The 20,025-nt window shown below is 36.0% G+C and overlaps 1 protein-coding gene across 1 annotated transcript in view; it reads left to right on the forward strand.

Annotated features, from left to right (window-relative positions):
* The window catches only part of side-IV (sidestep IV), a 620,396-nt gene that overhangs the window by 14,658 nt on the left and 585,713 nt on the right, over positions 1-20,025 (forward strand). Inside the window, exon 3 of the mRNA XM_069827023.1 lies at positions 15,751-15,959. Coding sequence (XP_069683124.1) covers positions 15,751-15,959 — 209 coding nt within the window. The remainder of the gene's footprint in view (positions 1-15,750; positions 15,960-20,025) is intronic.

Raw genomic sequence — 20,025 nt, forward strand, 5'->3', positions numbered from 1 at the left:
AGGCAGGATTCGAACCACGAAAGTCTTGGTTACCAGTCTATCGTGCTCTGGAGTGAACAAGGCTCTAAAATCAGCTACAAGGCTCGGTCAGGTTTTTTTTTTTGCCACTACTGTACATGCCGATGTACCGTTTTTCATTTGAGTGCGGAAAAAATGAATTGACGTGTCAAGGGTGTGGATAAGAGAGGAGAAAGTAGTATAGCACTAACGAGATTAGCTGTATTCTACTGGCCGATAGTTCATTTTCCTTTACACTAGATGAGGTTTGTATCAGGAGAAAAAGTCTTGACTTTCCTTAAAGAATGTGTATAGTTACTTATTATTATTATTATTATTATTATTATTATTATTATTATTATTATTATTATTGTTTTTATTATTATTATTGTAGTTGTTGTGGATTGAAAATATTAACATCTTAAGACAAATTTAAATGAAATATCACTAAATATCTGATCATTGGCAAATACCTTAATGAAGGCAATTCCTTCTAACAGCGAAATAGCATTATACACGATCTCTCCATTAGCTACTTCACATATTTCATTCCTTCATTATCTCTAAAATACAGTCTTCTAAGTTCTTCGCAGTACCTACACCATTTTTTTTCCTATTTCGTTTCGAAAAGGAATTTTACAAAGTTACATTTGTTCGGATTAAAGTTATGCACATTTGAAGGACAAAACTACAATTCCTTCAATAATTTATTATCATGGCAATATACTGCTCTGTTAAATTGACTGAGCATATTTGGAATTAAATCAATGACTTTCCCAAAACGCGCCATATGTTCCATATAAAACAATTTTATCTCGAATAGGATGCAAGAGAAAAATTATATTATACTTTTTTGTTTGAAGTATCTCAAAGAAAAACCCACTGAAATTGATGACATTACTTACGTTTCAGCCTGTATATTTTTAGTCAACGGTTATTTGTGTGTAGTAGGTAAGACACTTTACTTTACTTAACAGGAAAATTCATGGAAATAATCAAATATATTTCTTTTAAGTTCAAGAGGGTGTTCAAACCTAGTAACCCCCCTTCTGTACGCCCCTGCACAAATATGCTGTAATAAAGTACCTTAATTTAATTATATAATTTCATAAAATGGATTTCTGTATACTTTAGCAACTCACTGAACCGATTAAAAAATATGCCAAATCATGAAAATCCTAGCCCTGCTGATAAGTGATCTTGTATTTGGAGCGTGATTAGAAAACAGTCTGGATAAGAGAAGAGATATTAAAGGTAATTTTGTAATGAGGTGTGCATTATCATTATACAAATTTATTGACAGGAAATGCTATTGCATGAATTACGTAAGTGTGTTAAAGTCTTTTGTAGAAGAGTGTGAAATAAATTTTATGTAGACTGGGACGGAAAATAAAATCGATGGGCCAACAATATATACAGAACGTGACAAATATAAGTCTCCAAATACAAACTCTGCCAATTTCATATTACTGTTTCTTTATTTCCACGTACTTTCTCTCGCAGTCAGCACCTATGTAAAAGAGTGGAAAGAAAATGCTGACCGAGCTGCAAGAGTTCGATTATTTGGCAATTCTCCCGACAACCGAGATATCGACTATCGATTCATGCGGCCGGCGGCGGGCGCCCGCCATGTCTGCTTTATACATAATGTGCACGCAGGACGTCGGCGCTGGTGTCGGAAGCACCGCGGGTTGCATAACATGCAGGAAACACAGCGCTTCCGGCACAGCCGTGGATAAGTCTCGTCAGAGTTCCACTCCATGACATGTACAGCCACAGAGAGGCCCTGGCAGCATGCATACAGGGTGTCGTAATAAATCTCAGAGAATAATTTGTAAAGTTTGGACAAATGTGGGGGAAAAAAACAGCCTCTACATTCATACGATTTATATGCTGGGTATGCCGATGTCTTTGTAACCATTTCCATGAATGTCTGATTAAAAAAACCGACAAAGATATTTCCTAAATTTAAAAAAGACAAACAAAATTGCTTCTTAAAATAGAACTGGTATTAACTTATTACATTACCTAAATTCACAGTTGTCTAAAAGACTCACTTATATTAGAGGAAGTGGTTGTAATATAGAACCCCATTTTGTTTTTCTGTATTTGCAGTTTGCCTTTGAAAGCTTTTTGAATTATTTTAATGTCAATTGAAAGCTGATTTACATAGTTCTTATATACAGTTCTGCTACTTACCAAAAAAGAAAGTACTTCGAGAAAATTGTATTTTATTTAAGTTTGTCAACTAACAAGGTGTTGAATTTGTGTGGGTAATATGGAACCCCTCTAGCAAAATGCAAACAATCTTACAACAAAATGCAAACAATCTTACAACACTACCTGATACAATACACAAACAACATAACTGCAGTAAACAAAAATTAAGAAAAAATGCACACTTTGAGTCATTATATAATAGCAGACTCTGCAACAATGTAAAAACCTTTTGATTTTCTTTCCCTTACAATAGTCACAGACATAATTTACCCCCTCACAACCCGCACACTCTGTGTGGTACCACATTTCACACATCCGACACTGAACCCACAGTTCACCCGAGTGTCCTGTGAAAATTTAAATCCACAGAAGGAACATTCAGCATCTGCTTGTCGTGGCGATGGTTCTCCAGGTGCGATGGTAAATTCTGAAGTATCAGAAGTAACTGACATCTGATCGGAAGAGTCTTCTGAGTCATCAGATTCATTTTTTCTGGATCTTGCTGCAAGTGAATTTTTACCACCGCGAGTTTTAAATTGGTCTGAATTTCTGCCTCGTGTAGATTGTCCTCTTTTGTTGATGACTGTTCTGCTCTTCTTCAGACTTGACCCTGAAGTGGAAGGCTTATTTAACTGTTTTTGTAAGGACTCCGAAAGGCCATTCTTATAAGGAGAGCCTGTAATATGTGCTGCAGTTGAGGCTTTACGCCCTCTGCCAGATGTTTTTTTCTTCGGTGCCGGTGCAGGACTGATGTCTTCCGGTGTCACAAATGTAGAACTTTGGTCAATTTTCTCTGGAGTGCTAGGCTAATTTACATGATCTAAATCAGAAACTCTCTCAATTTTGTTTTCTGTGGCATCAGAACCATGTTCAGGGAATGCAGATTCCCTACTCCCATTTCCAGAAGCAATGAAGTCCACATCACTGAAAATGCCTCTGTTTAAAGGGTAGATCCCGGTATCACGAAATCCATTCAGAGCTATCTCACCAGTCTGAACCTTAAGATAAGCTCGGCCAAAAACTTCAGCTATGTCGTAGCGAGGGTTCCATATTAACGACACTGTAATATTGAAATTTTTGTCAGGTTATGTAACGGCCATTGCAATGCGAAGCAAAACATATTATAGTAGATAAAAGAACATTCCCTCGTCTATGAAATACAGCAATTATTAAGGTAAAAGGATGCATATATAACCTGTAAAGTTCTACAGTACACATACCTGCAAAAGTTTTGAAACGCACTGTAATTGAAAAAAAAATATCCTCACAAACACACTGCTTCACTCACGCTGCAGGGAACGCTACTGAGCTGTAGGTGCATAGTATACAAGCAATAGAAATGTCAACCACCAGATGTTTACACTTTGCAGAGACAGCAGCTACGGGTTCCATAATAAATACAGGTTCCACATTACCACCACTTCCTCTATAGAAAGGATTAATTTTTACAAAATAATGGAGCACATTTTAAACTTCTTGTACGAGACCACGTGGGCTTTTTTTAGGAAGCTTATTAACGAAATAATGCCACATACAATCAAACCAATTCTTAGATTCATCCAATCTGACATAAGGTGCATAAGTAAATAAAAATAGGCGTACTTCTTTTGGATATTGATGTATGTATCTGAAATCTGGAGGAGTAATCTTTTAAATATTAACTTTCAATAAACACTGAAAAATATACGATTAAATACTATCAAAAACTTTTTTTTTTTGACGGACTTAAATGAGCATCATCTGGAAAACTCGTCAAAATACGTTCTGATTTCTCCTGCAAAATGAGAACTTAAGTTATGGCAGTTCCTTTCCGAAAAGGAGGGATACGACATATTAATATGCTATTTAAAAAAGCGTAATGTGCATTTTTTAAGGAATAATTTAAGAACCCGGGTTTTTAAGTGGCGTAGAAGAAAATTTAAGCGATATAGCCTAGTCCACCACATAGGTACAATAGTGGCAAAAAAAACCGGACCGACGGAATAATCAAAGTCCCTGAGATGAGCCATTGCGCATGCCACGCCCGCATTCACAAGATAGCGAGTAATCTATTGAAATTGTTGTAGTTTCGACTGCTGACGTAGCCCATTTCGAAAGTCATTAGAAAATAAGATGGTAAAATTCATGGTTTGGGAATAATAAGTTTGGGGAAAGAAGGGCGATGCCGCTCAGTAGCTTGCTTGAATAATCGTGCTACTGTAAAGCGAGAGGATTGTGCTGACAGCTAGAGGTCACTCCCGAAACCCCTTAGTAAAAAGATGGTTGTTCTAGAATAGTTGCATGAAAGTTTGTGACAGAAAAATGAATCCGCATTGATATGTTATAAGAAGTCTTTATTCATATATCAAGGTGTGAGACTATATTCTTTGTAATGCATATTTGCCTGTGTTATAATATTGAATCCTGTACACTTTGCTTTGATAATACCATATTCGTCTTACATTCAACCACGTGTTAGCGGCGAGACTGTGACAAATAACAAAGGTAACCATGTCGAGCGATGGCGCTCAGACCGAGCGGCATTGCCCTACCACTGAGCGCCATTGCCCTATACACGATTAAATATTAACTCACTATGAATTTATTTTATTGGCGTTATTTTAGGTGTTAATAACTCATTATAATTAAATCTATCTTTACCTTAGATGGGAGAAACTGCCCACAATGTTTGTTTATATTTTTATAAAGAATAAGCCTCGTTCGTTTTCATAACTTTCTATTTGTTAACATGTTACAAAAATAGGTTGGTATTCATTCTATGTAAGTTAAGCAAAAGTAAGTATGTGTCTCCATGAAGGTCTAGTTATCCCTAAAATTAGCAAATGAAAATATCTCCGATTCCAGGACATTCCCATGCAACTAAGCCAGGAGCATGTAGGGCTCAGTCAAGAAAATTGAGTTCAGAAATATTGACGGCAACCCCTATGAAAAAAACTGGAAGAAACTGAACGTTGCAGAACCAACAAAAGCCTGAAAACCAGGGAAAGTAGTGGAAAAAAAAAAACTCAAGAAAGAAAAAAAGAGAATTCCTAAGAAAGTGTTATTTGAGACTTCATCGGATGAGGATATTGATATCAATAAACTATGCAATGATTCTGATGATTATGAAATTGTAATGAATTATGGGGATAACAGCGCACGAGATCTGTGCTTGGTATGTGGGGAGTTTGGGCGTGACAATGAACTTTGGTTTCGCTGTGTACTGTGTGCACAATGAACCCATGAGGAATGCAGCGGAAAAGACACTCAATATGACTATGTGTGTGATTATTGCTCAAAATAAGCATTTATTGTCTTTTTTAAGAGATCAGTAAATAATTATTCAATTAGAATAATGTTGAGCGCAATTGCCCTACTACAGAGGGCAATGCCGCTCTGTGTACTTCTTTGTTTTTCCATTTTTTATTTTGATATTTACACAGCTAGAGTTTCAATTATGTGGTCTACAAGAAGATAAAGGTTCAGTGTTAAACTTTATACTTGTATTAAATCATTATATATAAAATCTTGTTTCTTTTAAACATTCTTTCTTTGGTGAGCGCCAATGCCCTTCCTTCCCCTAATTAAGTAGTAAAATATCGCTGCAATCGAAAAGTATTGGGAATAAATTTGAATAAGTAACAAAAAAAGCTCCCTTCCCAGGCAGGATTCGAACCTCGAAAGCCTTAGTTACCAGTCTGTCGTGTTGTGTAGTGCTCTAAAATCACCTACAAGGGTCGGTCCGATTTTTTTGCCACTACTGTACACATTTGGTGCTTATTAAATGTGTGATTACCTTTTTAAAAATGCGATCAATGATAAATATGTTGAACAGATATTTCACAAGCCATACACCAATGTCTAAATTGGAACAAGTGGACTAACAGTAGTACCAGTAGAAAACCCAGCCATAACAGGATATGTCCGCCTCTGTGGAGTAAGGGTTAGCATGTCTGACCGTGAAACTAGCGGGCTCGAATTCAAACCCTGGTTGGGAAATTTATATGTTTGAGGTTATTTCCAAGAGTCAGAAATACTGGGAAAGTTTCAGCGATGGAGACATGACTCACTTCGCCATCACAATTAAACCTTCTCTCATTCATTATCATCTCCGTTTTTTACCCATTTCTCGAGCTTGCTATGTCGTAGAAGTGGTTATGAGCCGCCATGGACCCCATGGTATGCGGTCATTAGTTGTTGGTGGTACCTTCAACTTTCTCCTGGGCTCATGGCCGGGTTTCAGGAATCTCGGTGAATCTATAAAAGGACTATGTAGGCCAGTCGTGGCGAGAACGTGATTCGCGAGACATTGTGGCTCGCAGTGATAGCTGTGCATTTCGCTTGCTTCTAACTTCCGCCAACCCCCACCATCTCACTCACTGGAGTCAAACTCCGTTCCATTTGTATTTGTCTCTGACCTGCAAGTGGCATATGTCTCTCTCGAAACCATGTACGAAAATTCCAAGTAGGATGGGAGGATTCATTTTTTTGCTGTCAATATGATGAGAATATTAAATGTATGGTTTGTTCACAAGTATTACGAGGAAAACGGTTGTATAACATAAAACGGCATTATACAATATGTTACTGATGAAACATTAAAAATTTAAGTGTTATTGTTGTTGTTATCATCATCATCATCATCATCGTCATCTCTGTACGTCGACCCTTTTTCAGCAGATGTATGAATAATGCGGTTTGCTCTTCAATTTGAATTGACTGATTACTATGTGATGTTAAATGAAAGCTAGATGTAAGGACTTGACAAATGTTGAACTTTCAAATCTTTGCCAAAAAATAGATATCCGAAGCTTCGTTCTTTCGCTTGCTCTGTTGAATCCATTTTCGCTACAACTTACGTTTGTAAACAATTATTTTCAACAATTAAAATAGTAAAAACCAAATTTACATCACGACTGACAGACAAATACATTCGTGATCAACTACGACTAGCAGTAAGTGACATAATTCCTGATTTTGAAACTTTGTCGCAAAGACATTCTGAAGACAGTTAATTTTAGGTTGTTATATTGTTCATTTATTGTTCATTTCTTTCTTCGTTACACGTATTGCACATTAGTTTGTAGCCTTATACTGTTTTAAGTGCTTAATGTAAGGAAAATCAAAATCTGTTAATAAGTCAGACAGTTGCTTCACTGCCCCTTCGGGTGTCCGCCTCCCTCCATAGGTGCTATGTACGTTGCAGGTTACACAGTGGCTCGGCGCACGATTACATTTTCGCCACCGCTGATGTAGTCTATAGTGGAGTTCGTTGGTACCCGTGGTGGAATCTGTATCGAGGGAGGGTCTTCTGACGTGCAGACCATTCCATTCCGAGTAGTAAAATAGGCCCACAAAAGAGGATTACGTTCCAGCTCTTACTCCTTCCCTCAAGGATGACTAATAGATGAATAACAAGAATAGAGTAAATGAAGACTTTAAATGTATTGATGTCATGATATAATAAAGAGTAAAGAGTTTAGGAGGAACGTAAACCACATTGACTGTCGAATCTATCATCAAACGTGTCTGTAACAGAGGCACGCTGCATTTTATAAGAAGCTTTCAGTGGACTAGGTTACAGTAGATCTGCAAGGCTATGAACTGTGATACATTGCGTGTAAGTACAATGGTAAAGCTACTGAGTTATTGAGAGTATATGAAGATACAGCTTTCCGGATGGTTAAACTAGCCAAGTGTTTATAAATATTAATGCCTCCGTGAGGAAGTTATGTACCCATTATAATGACGGCAATTTCATAGCACGATAAGTGCTTTGAAATATCTTCAACTTAAAAAAACTTGGTTCTTGAATTCTTAAAGTTCACGTTAACCTAGGTTTGTGGTTAATAAAACAGGAATGTAATGGTATACAACTCTATACCGTTACACTCATTGCTAGGCCATATAGTTACCGAGTCATGCTTTTAAATCCGTTGTTGAATCTACATTGTTAAGCAGACAACTAAATTTTGTAACACTGATGGTTTCTTTAGCTATGATAATCACTTGAATACGAGGAAATAAGTATAGGTCATGTTGCCAAATTGCTTTATGTGGGTAATAAAATTAATATTAGTAATTTTCAGTACTGACGTTTCATTCACAAAGTTTGAAACACAGTTTTCATACAACATAATAGAAATATATGTATACATACAGTTGGAAAGTAAAAGTGAACAAGAAAAAAAACTGAAACAATACATGGGCCACTTCAGATTGTTGGTTATTGTCTACAGTATTTAATATTAGAAATAGGAAAAGTAGTCAATAATAATTGATTAAATGGCGATCTTACTCGTGTTAATTATGTAAGTTTGTGTGGCTTACAGCTGTTTTGGTGCTACTTGACACCATCCTCAGAACCTACTAGATCTCGGCGCTATCTCAACTTCGCTGCCTGTTGGGTGGGTGCGTTCGTGTGATGAAGAGTTGTGTCAAATAGTGTGTGTGTGTTCTGAAATTGATCTGTGTGTTGAGAATTTGATTAGGGTGTGTTTTAGTGTGTCTGTATATTTCATATTGCTCTAGTGTGTTGAGTTTTATGTTTTTGGGTTGAATGTGTAGGATACCCATGTCTGTATTAACACACGTAAGATCGCCATTTAATCAATTATTTATATTCAAGTTTTAAAAGTAGTGTACGGAAGATTCAACATGGAAAAACAGTCCTTCTATTCAGTAGGACATACTGCAAAATATTAAGAAAATAAAAAGCGAATTATTTAATTATTTTTGTTTAAGTTACTTTTGTAGTGCTCGGGAAAAGTGACACAAGTCAGTTTCCACAAACCTTTTTTGATAATTTGACAACTTACGGAACATCTGTTCGCTTGGAAAAAAATACATAGGTATTCCTCCTATTACAATAATTCATACAGAAAAAAATCAAATCGACATACACCAGTGTAAGTTGTCAATAAATTATCAAAAAAGTTTGTGAAAACTGACTAATGTCACTTTTCCCAAGCACTGCAGATTTATGAACAATTAGGAAAAATTCATATACAGATTTTTTCATTTGATGTTTAGATATTTTTGATTCCGTGTATCTACATGAAACTTGCAAAATGATACCGTCAGCGGGGATAAAATTACCCAATTAAAGGTAACTTTAACTCAATAGAAAATGTATATTTCAAATTTTACATCTGTCACAAACAGTGGTTAAATTTAAGTTAACGGTACCGTTTTTGAACAACGAAATGAACCATCAATGTAAGTAATGTCTTTAGTCATCTGGGATGCTACTCCCGCTAAACACTATTCATAGAGACTACTGCGTGTTCATTTCAAAGTGTGTCATGACGTCAATGTTGTTGGGTCACCGATTTGAAGCGAGTTTCAGCTTATATGTTAGAGAAGTTGCCTATTATTTAAGGCGTTCTTCAATCTGAACTTGAGAATGTGTACGGTATAACTTGAACGTCGTAGCAACAGATGGCGGTCTGTACGGTCTGTGTGCTGCCATAACCTCTTTCGAACTGTGTTTTACGCCGGAAAGTCGTACGCAGGGTATTTGTTATCATCGGTTGCGTACGGTAACATTCCACAACACAAATCAAATGCTCCGTGTCCATGTAGACCGTCGAAGTTAATGTCAACAAATACGTAAGTAATCGTCTTAACCCTCTCCCCATATCCCGACAGTACGTATTTCCAAACAGTTCACATTCCTGCCACTACCGGCGTTAGCGTACGTATCGTTACGTACTCTTCAGAATGAACGCCGTACTTGCTAGGCAACTTCTCTCGCATTTAGGTAATACGGCTCTGCGGAAGTGTAGGAAGATTGAATTCTCTAGGCACATCGGCTAGCCACATGACGGCATACAGCGAGCCATGACACATTTTGAACTGAACACCCAGTAGTTAAAGCTTTGTATTGGTACAACGAAATTAGCGTAGTGAAATAAAAATCAAATGAAATTGGTTAAAATATATTAAAACTGAAATTAGAAGATTAGTTACAGAGGCAGTTACATTATCTAATGTATGTGTGAAATATTAAAAGTGAAATACTGGGTGTTCATTTCAAAGTGTGTCATGACGTCACAGTTGTGAGTCAACGATTTGAAGCGAGTTTCAGCTTTTTTGTCAGAGAAGTTGCCTATTAATCAAGGCGTTCAACCTGAACTTGAGAACGTGTACGGTATAACTTGAATGTCGTAGCAACAGATGGCGGTCTGTAAAGTCTGTGTGCTACCATAACCTCTTTCGAACTGTGTTTTGCGCGGGCAAGTCGTACGCAGGATATTTGTTATCATCGGTTGCGTACGGCAACATTCCACAACACAAATAAAAATGCTCCGTGTCCATGTTGACCGTCCAAGTTAATGTCAACAAATACGTGAGTAATCGTTTTAACCCTCTCCCCATATCCCGACAGTAAGAAAAAAAAACTCACTTCAGTACGTGTTTCCAAACAGTTCACATTCTTGCCACTACTGGCGTTACCGTACGTATCGGTAATTAATCTTCAGAATGAACGCCGTACTTGCTAGGCAACTTTTCTCGCATTTAGGTAATACGCCTCTGCGGAAGTGTAGGAAGATTGAATTCTCTAGGCTCATCGGCTGGCCACATGACGACATACAGCGAGCCATGACACATTTTGAACTGAACACCCAGTAGAACATAGCACTGAATACGAATTATATTGCGGTAGATCAAATACGTAATCTGATGATAAAAATGTATGAACATCAGTACAGTACTTCCTAACAAAACAATTACGATTTTCAGTGTGATGTTACTCGTAAATATCTAAAGACAGGGACTATTGTCGAAGTGCATAAAATAAATGTACAACAACAAAATATGGTCAGTTCTGTGTTTACTTACCATATGTAGATAAAACATTATTATAAACACTAATAGTTACGATGAAATAGGACAAGATGGTAATGTTAGATAAAATGTTGAAGCATGTATATGAAGAGAATAGGGGTAAAACAATCAGTCACAATTCTCTAAGGGTGATACCATCTTCTAATTCATTATTTTACCGCAAAATTTATTGCTGATTCTAATGAAAAAGTAGGAAAGAATAAATGTATTCTTTATCGGTTTTGATACGAAAAAACATTAAAGTTTGCAGTAATATACTGAATTAAATGGTGATATCACCTTTATGAGAATTGTGACTTTCATTGTTTTTCACCATGTACTCTTTATATAAAATTATTTATTGCTTATTTATTTGTTGATTTATTTAGTTCCTTAAATATTTGTTTATTCGTTTTTTTTCTTTATTTATATGTTCATTTATTTATTTATTCCTTCGTTTATCCATGCATTTATTTATTATGCATTTTTTGTTAATTTGTTTGTTTGCTTATTTGTTTACTTATTCATTTCTTTGTTTATTTATTTATTTAGTTTATTTGCTTATTTGATTATTTGTCCTTTTAAGCCCTTCTTCTCAGGGTCAAACATTTTACTGAGACTCTTTATTGCACAAGCTTGGAGCCATTGTGATGTAATTAATCATTGCATTTGACACTCTGCATTTAGGAATTTCAAAGTAACCGCATTAGATTTTCTTATTTCATAAGGGTAAAGAGGAAAACGATCAGAGTCATAATTCTCATAAGGATAATGACATCATTTAATTCAGTACATTACTGCAAAATTTATGTTTATTTTGAATAATTTCGAGGGAAAAATTGTTCTGGGGCCGGCTATAGAACCCGGGGCCTTTGGTTAAACATACCAACGCTCTCCCACTGAGCAACCCGGGAACTCTACCCGACACCGATCCAATTTTTCCCTCTATATCCACAGACCTCAAAGTGGGCTGACAACCGTCAAGCAACCAACATTTGAGTGCACACTAACTCTGTGTGACTTTAAATTGTGGTTTTCTGTTACGTACAGTGACGTCACTGTCGGGTAGAGTTCCCGGGTAGCTCAGTGGGAGAGCGTTGGTACGTTTAACCAAAGGTCCCGGGTTCGATACCCGGCCCCGGAACAGTTTTTCCCTCGAAATTATTTAAATTAACTTTACAGGGAGTTATTCCTGAAAGCTTAATTTGCTTGTGTTTATTTTGTTATCAAAACTGGTAAAGGAGATTTATCACCACGGATACAGTCATACTTTCCTACTTTTCATTAAAACTGCAATAAATTTTAGAGAACTATACTAAATTAGATTATATCTCCCTTATGAGAATTGTAACTTTGATCGTTTTTCTCTGTATCCTTCATATATTATAGCTTAAAGGCTATATATTATTTTCTCTTTTATAAAGGTAATGGTTTACTGTGGGTATTTCATAACGAGCCAGTTATGCCTCTTATAATCGTTTCCTGAACTAAGAATATCTTCTGGATGTGACAAATTTATTTGCATTTCCACCCTGACGAGACTAGTGACGCAGTAAACAAAATAAACGAAGAGAACGGAGAGAATTTTTCTCCGTTCCATTACTCTTTCATCGTATGATGACGCAGAATATCTGCATGGAAATATCATAAGTACTTCGGTACATTAAAATAATATATATGATATGCGTAAATCACTTCGTGATTTAAGACGGCGCTTATTCCGTCGGATCCCGGCCAACTAGTCACTCATATCGAGTGCACCTCAACACATGTGTGGACTTCGGTCCTGAGTTCATAGACATCTATGACGTAGTGCAGAGGGCGGCCACTAGAGGAACCCAAGAGTTGGAGCTTAATCTGAGACGATTCTAACCGGCGTCGGAGTTGTATCCGGTGTGGCTTAGTGGATAAAGCATCAGCACGTAGAGCTGAAAACCCGGGTTCAAATCCCGGCGCCGGAGAGAATTTTTCTCCGTTCCATTACTCTTTCATCGTAAAATAAACTAAGACTTGATTGAATTCGATTTCATTGTGGGCACAAAAATTTGGGTTAAGGTTAAATCCAGAGAAATCCCAAGCAATCGTAATGGGACATAATCGTCTACGAAGTACTCTTGATAGTGGTACTATACCACATAATATAACATTGAATGGGATTATTGTTAAATACAGTGAAACAGTTAAAAATCTTGGCATTTTTATGGATAGCGATCTAAATTGGAACACTCAAGTAACACACATTTGCAAAAAAATATTTTCTCAACTTCACTCCTTGTTCCATATGAAAGAATTTCTATCACTTAGTCTAAAAAGGAATCTTATTCAGACGCTTGTAATGCCCCATTTTGATTATTGCGATTCCTTGCTAACTAATGTAAGTTCACTCTTAGCTGAGAGACTACAACGTGTGCATAATGTGTGCATACGATTCATCTGCAATACTGGTAAATTTGACCATATAACACCTTCCCTCCAGTTACTTTGATGGGTGCGTCTTAAGGAACGAAGAACAATACATTCACTGTCTTTTCTGTTTAGAATCATGCATACTTCTACTCCGAATTATCTGTTATCGCGCTTTCAGTTTCTTACAACTCTTCGAAAGCGACATCAAGCACTTCTTCCTATGCCTCATTACAGAACGTCTTTATACTCATCTTCCTATACTGTAGAAATACCTAGCCTCTGGAATTCGTTACCTAATGACGTCAGGGACTGCCGGATCTTATCACAATTCAAAATTAAATTGGAAAATTATGTTTTAGTTAATGTTTTTAGGTATTGCTAGAAGTATTGATTTGTGTTTTTTTTTTATTTTTTAATCTATATTAAAATTGTAAGTTTCATGTTTATGTTAGTTAATTAGTTAGGATACAATTAATTATGATACTTAATCACTCATTTAAAGTTTGTGTGACTACAACCTGTGTATATTTTTGTGTGGCTTTACTTTGTTTATAGTGTTTTTTCTCTCTCTCTCTATTTCTTGTGTAGCTTTATTTTGTATACTAGCCGTACACGTGCGCTCCGCTGCACCCGTTAGAAATAAATATAAAGTAATTACATAATTAAAATAGGACGTTTGATCCTGGGAAAATTCGTGTTTGATAGAAGGATAAATCGTTTAACATCTTATTTAATTTAAATTGCATCCAAATAATTAAAATGCGATCATTTTGGTCCAGAGACACTCATTTGGTGCAATAACAATTCCTTTAACATGTTTCTTAATTTTTATTACATGCAACCATAGTTTAATGAAGATTGACATCATTTAGATTTAATGTGTATACTTTATTTTACTTGTTATAGGTTTCCATTGAATTATGGTAATAACATAATTTTAACCCTTGTTTTCTACGTATTCAGTAAATGGCGCTTGGCCCACTATGGTTGTGAACACTTCAAATAACTTAAATTATATTATATTATATTATATTATATTATATTATATTATATTATATTATATTATATTATATATTATATTATATTATATTATATTATATTATATTATATTATATTATATTATATTATATTATATTATATTATATTATATTATATTATATTATATTATATTATATCAGAAGTTACTGTAATAACATTATAGTATTATGTCCATCTAGAGAAACTACACTTTCCAAAGGTGAAATAATAATTAATTATACAAATCGGTTAATTTAGCTTCCGATATTACTTCATACAAACACAGAAATTCTCTGTAGGCTATCTTTCATAGCTTTCGATTGTTGCTGTCCAAGGCCCCTTACTGTATAGACGAAGTCATATTTGCTTTTTAATTCATTACACGGGCTTAGATGGCAGTTATTTTAATTTTAAAACTCATTTATTTCATTAAATATCAGTCCTATCAAAATTTTTCAAGGAATAAAACTTATCGCAAATTACTTTTAAAGAAACGTTTGTTATGTAGGATTTTTCACAAAAATCAATAATAAGCGAGATATTTCGATTTATTTAATTCATGCCCCCTTATAACCCACCTTTTAAATAATGTATTTTGAATGCCATATAGCCTAAAATCTAAGTTACAACGAACTTAATTTATATTCAAATTTTCATCGAAATCGGTTCAGCCATTATCGCGTGAAAAGGTAACAAACATACAGACAGACATACAAACAAAAATTTCAAAAAAGCGATTTTCGGTTTCAGGGTGCTTAATTATATATGTTAGGACCAATTATTTTTGGAAAATCGAAAATTACCAGAAAAATTTCGGCTACAGATATATTATTAGTATAGATAGTGTATTTTTTTCTGTTTATTTCTATTAGGTGCATTTGTGGAAGAGAAGGCCTGATGACCTTAACTACACCAGAGTAAATAAAGAAATGAATGAATAAATAAATAAATAAATAAATCAGGTAAATAAATAAATAAATAAGTAAATAAATAAATATTACCGCAGAGTAGTAAACCAAAATATTTAATAATGCTTAGGAAATTAGCAAAGTAAATTGTTGTAACATTTTGATGTGCAACGTATCCTTTTTAATTTCTCAATAAATAAGCCACCTTTGAAACTTTGACAATAATGGTTATTATGTTCTTCCCGCAGAAGAGAAAGATCAAACATATATGTCAATACTTCCCCCACATCTCTCACTGGCATTTATGTCTGTTTTTGAGTGTTACTTATTATTTTAGGGTGGCAAGACCAAAATTATAACTCATTGAAACCTGTGTCAATTTCTTGTTTTCCAGTTTCGACGTAAGAGGTCGCCAGTTCGGACAAGCAAAGTTGTGGTCGGCTCCGAACGCATTTGGCCCAAGAGCATACTTCCGCACGGCTTCCACCCCCGCTCAACTGATGGTAGACAACCTGGCTCTGACCGACGAGGGGATGTACCGCTGCCGCGTGGACTTCCGAAACTCCCCGACGAGAAACCTCAAAATAAACCTGACCGTCATCGGTAAGTAACTCCATCAGCATCTCATATCCTGCTGCAAGCATTCGTAGCTTCCTTCTTTACCAAAGCTTCTTAGAAGGAACTGAACAAACGTCTTAATTCTTTCCAGTGTTGTCTTAATCCTGCCGGCAGAAACAAGAACTAATGTTTCGCTCTGTTTCGAGAAATCTCTTCCTTTCAGATGTTAATATTTACTTTCACTAGAGGCTTTCGTAATGGGTCTTAGAAAATGTGGAAGATCTACATATCCAGAAGAAACGTAAATAGATATGATATAGAGGCGGAAATTAAATGAGGATTAATATCTGTTTATACGTCAAACAACAAAACATTAAGCTTGCTTTTGCAAAATTCATAATATAATAACAACAAACCCAACTGCCTTTTGCTCACAAATACACCTTCATGTCTCAGTAACATCGTTGTTATAAATACAAGGTATTTGGAAGTTAACTATCGAGTTTTATGAAGAAAATACTGTTTTAAATAGCTAATTCAATGACGCTGTACCTATACTACTGGGTGTTCAGTTCAAAATGTGTCATGGCTCGCTGTATGTCGTCATGTGGCTATCCGATGAGCCTAGAGAATTCAATCTTCCTACACTTCCGCAGAGGCGTATTACCTAAATGCGAGAGAAGTTGCCTAGCAAGTACGGCGTTCATTCTGAAGATTACTTACTAATACGTACGGTAACGCCAATAGTGGCAAGAATGTGAACTGTTTGAAAACACGTACTGAAGTGAGTTTTTTTCTTACTGTCGGGATATGGGGAGAGGGTTAAGACGATTACTTACGTATTTGTTGACATTAACTTCGACGGTCAACATGGACACGGAGTATTTGATTTGTGTTGTGGAATGTTACCGTACGCAACCGATGATAACAAATACCCTGGGTACGACTTGCCGGCGCAAAACACAGTTCGAAAGAGGTTATGGTAGCACACAGACTTTACAGACCGCCATCTGTTGCTACGACATTCAAGTTATACCGTACACGTTCTCAAGTTCAGATTGAACGCCTTGATTAATAGGCAACAGTGACGTCATGGCGCACTTTGAAATGAACATTCAGTAGATTATATGCCTACATAATACGTAAGACAAAACATAATCACAAAAAACATAAGAATACAACACAAACACAAGAACACAAAAAATACATCACACTAACATACGAAAACAAAAACACACACAAAATTGCAACCTCATTCAAGAAATTAAATTACAACATCGCATACAGAACAAATAACACTCTACAAAAACATCTCAAAACACAAACAGCACAAACAAACAAATACAACCACACAGGCGTACACAAACTCAAATGTAACACCTGCAACAACTTCTACATAGGACAGACAGGCAGATCATTTCAAACACGTTACAAAGAACACATCACAGTCATAACAAAATTACATAACACTTCCACATATGCAGAACACATCACAAATGCTAACCACACCCACAGAGACATCGACAGGGACATGGAAATACTGCACATCCAACCAAAAAGCGAGAAACTAAACACACTAGAACAATATGAAATATATAGACACACAAAAACACACCCCAACGAAATTCTCAACACACAACTCAACTTCAAAACACACACACTCTTTGACTCTACATTATACCACAGGAACACACCCTCACAGGAAACAGAACAAGTGGCACCAAGACCAACAACGACCAGTTCTGAAGATGGCCCATAAATAGGTCGAAACATGTAAACGAGGTACGTTGAAATTTAACACAGGAAAGTCTTACCATAAATATTCCGAAAATATACTAGATTATCCAGCTGGTGAACTTGCTGATAGCAGAACGACATTTAACAATAAGAAGCGGGATTTCGCAATGATATTACCTTATATTCGCCTTACACTCGGTAAATACACACATGCTGTAGCGCTACAGTTCTTGCAAAACCTTGGCCGCCCTATATACTATCATAGGCGGAGTTATTCCCCCCAAACTTGGCCGAACTCTTTTTTTTTTCTATTAACATTAGAAAATATTGAATTCAAAAGGTTTTCCTTGCTTTTGTTTCTGATTAAGTTTCTGCGTTTAAATTGACGAATTAATGTCTTCAGACCATGTGTCTGGACTATAATATTTATTTTAAATTTCTGAATGTATAAGAATTTCTACACCTCATTTGAGGAATGGAAGCACTGTAATGTTTTTTCTAACAGTCTGTACTGATGTGTTAGAACTCTGCAGGTGTTGAAGCAGCCACTTGGAGAAATATGAATAAATCTACACAACTATGCAGAAGAAAAAATAAAAGTGATCTCGGTATAATGCGTAAATTTAAAGACGAAATTAAATAAAATTATTAGAATTTACATTTCATATGATATCTTGCTTTTTTTAAATAAACAGATCAAGTAAATGTAAAATTGGTTCACCGATTGTCAGCACGTCTGGCCATGAAACTAGAGGGCCCAGGTTCAAATCCTGGTTGGAACAAGTTACTATCCACCGGCGTGGCTCAGTCGGTTAAGGCGCTTGCCTGCTAGTCTGAAGTTGCGCTCGGGCGCGAGTTGAATCCCCGCTTGGGCTGATTACCTGGTTGGGTTTTTCCGAGGTTTACCCCAACCGTAAGACGAATGCCAGGTAATCTATGGTGAACCCTCGGCCTCGTCTCGCCAAATATTATCTCGCTATCACCCATCTCATCGACGCTAAATAATCTCGTAGTTGATATAGCGTCGTTAAATAACCCACTAAAAAAAGTTACTTGGTTGGGGTTTTTCCTCAACCAATTGAAACAGAATTGCAGGGTAATTTTTGGTATAGGATCTCGGACTCATTTCGCAATCATTAATTCACATATCATCATCCATACAACAACCCGGGTTAAGTTCACGGTGCGGCGTGCTGTACTTGTACAAGAGCGCCGCCGTTCCATACAAGAGGAAAAAAAGTAAAATTGTCTGTATATTTTGTTACAATTTTACTTTATTTTACAATACCTTTATTAAATGATGATATTCCGATATGCTGTACCAAAGTCAAGCCTATGTATACAGTTCTCTCTCCGCTTATGTATACTATGTCCTTTCAAGTACTTCTGTCCTCTATTTGTCTTCTCCATCTCTTTACTCCCATCCTTTCCAGATCTACTGTGATGTTGGAATATCCGTGGCCTGTTTCTAATGCGTTGACAACTATTGAAATGCGTTACCGGAGTTCCTTAAAATTATGAACAGAGCTGGAATACGTAAACATTTCATATATCCGCAAACGAATAATTTAGAGACTCAAATCCGGGGACCTGGGAGGCTATAATGAACGATACCTCTGTTCTGGAAGCTTGTGCGTAACTTTCGAACGTTCAAATGAAAGTGAGCCTGGATTCCGTCATGAATATACCACAGCAGCTAACTTTCTCAAAGAAATACATCATTCAATAGATCGCGCAGCTCATATCGGAAAAAATGGATGTATGCACTACCATTAAATCTGCCAAGTAACAAATCAGGTTCCAATGCACGAGATGTGTTCAGTTTGTGGCTACAGTGATGATATATTGTATCTCGGAAACTGTAGATTTATTTGTTAAACATTTTTGCCTTGTTTCATTGTCCTCTAGTCACACCTGCAATTTGTACCTATAATTATGAAGCGCCCTGTAGGCCTATATAACGTTTTAAAATTCCAAGTGACTGTTGATTAACCCTATACATCCACTTCATGTGGGACGAAGATAAATCTCCAATTTCCTGTCAGAAATAGAACCTCGCTTCTCTTGTATCATGGCGGAGAACATAAATAAATAAAAAAAACTTACACTTTGTGTTTTATTTGTATGTGAAAGAGTGCCTTACTTTTCGTGGCTAATAGCGAAACTTTTTACTTATTATCATTACTGAAGCCAATATAATTTCAACATTTATATACAATTTTAATATGGGTTTGTTTTAAGAATATGGCTACGTTAATGTGTAATTTCCTGCGAATATATTGTGATATATTTCTCACCCTTTAGTAAGATAAACGTGTCTAAAAATTATTACTCTCTACCCTTCAATTTTACAATCGCGACAGAACCCACTTTC

The sequence above is a fragment of the Periplaneta americana genome, chromosome 5, assembly GCF_040183065.1.
Source record: "Periplaneta americana isolate PAMFEO1 chromosome 5, P.americana_PAMFEO1_priV1, whole genome shotgun sequence".
Taxonomy (NCBI): domain Eukaryota; kingdom Metazoa; phylum Arthropoda; class Insecta; order Blattodea; family Blattidae; genus Periplaneta; species Periplaneta americana.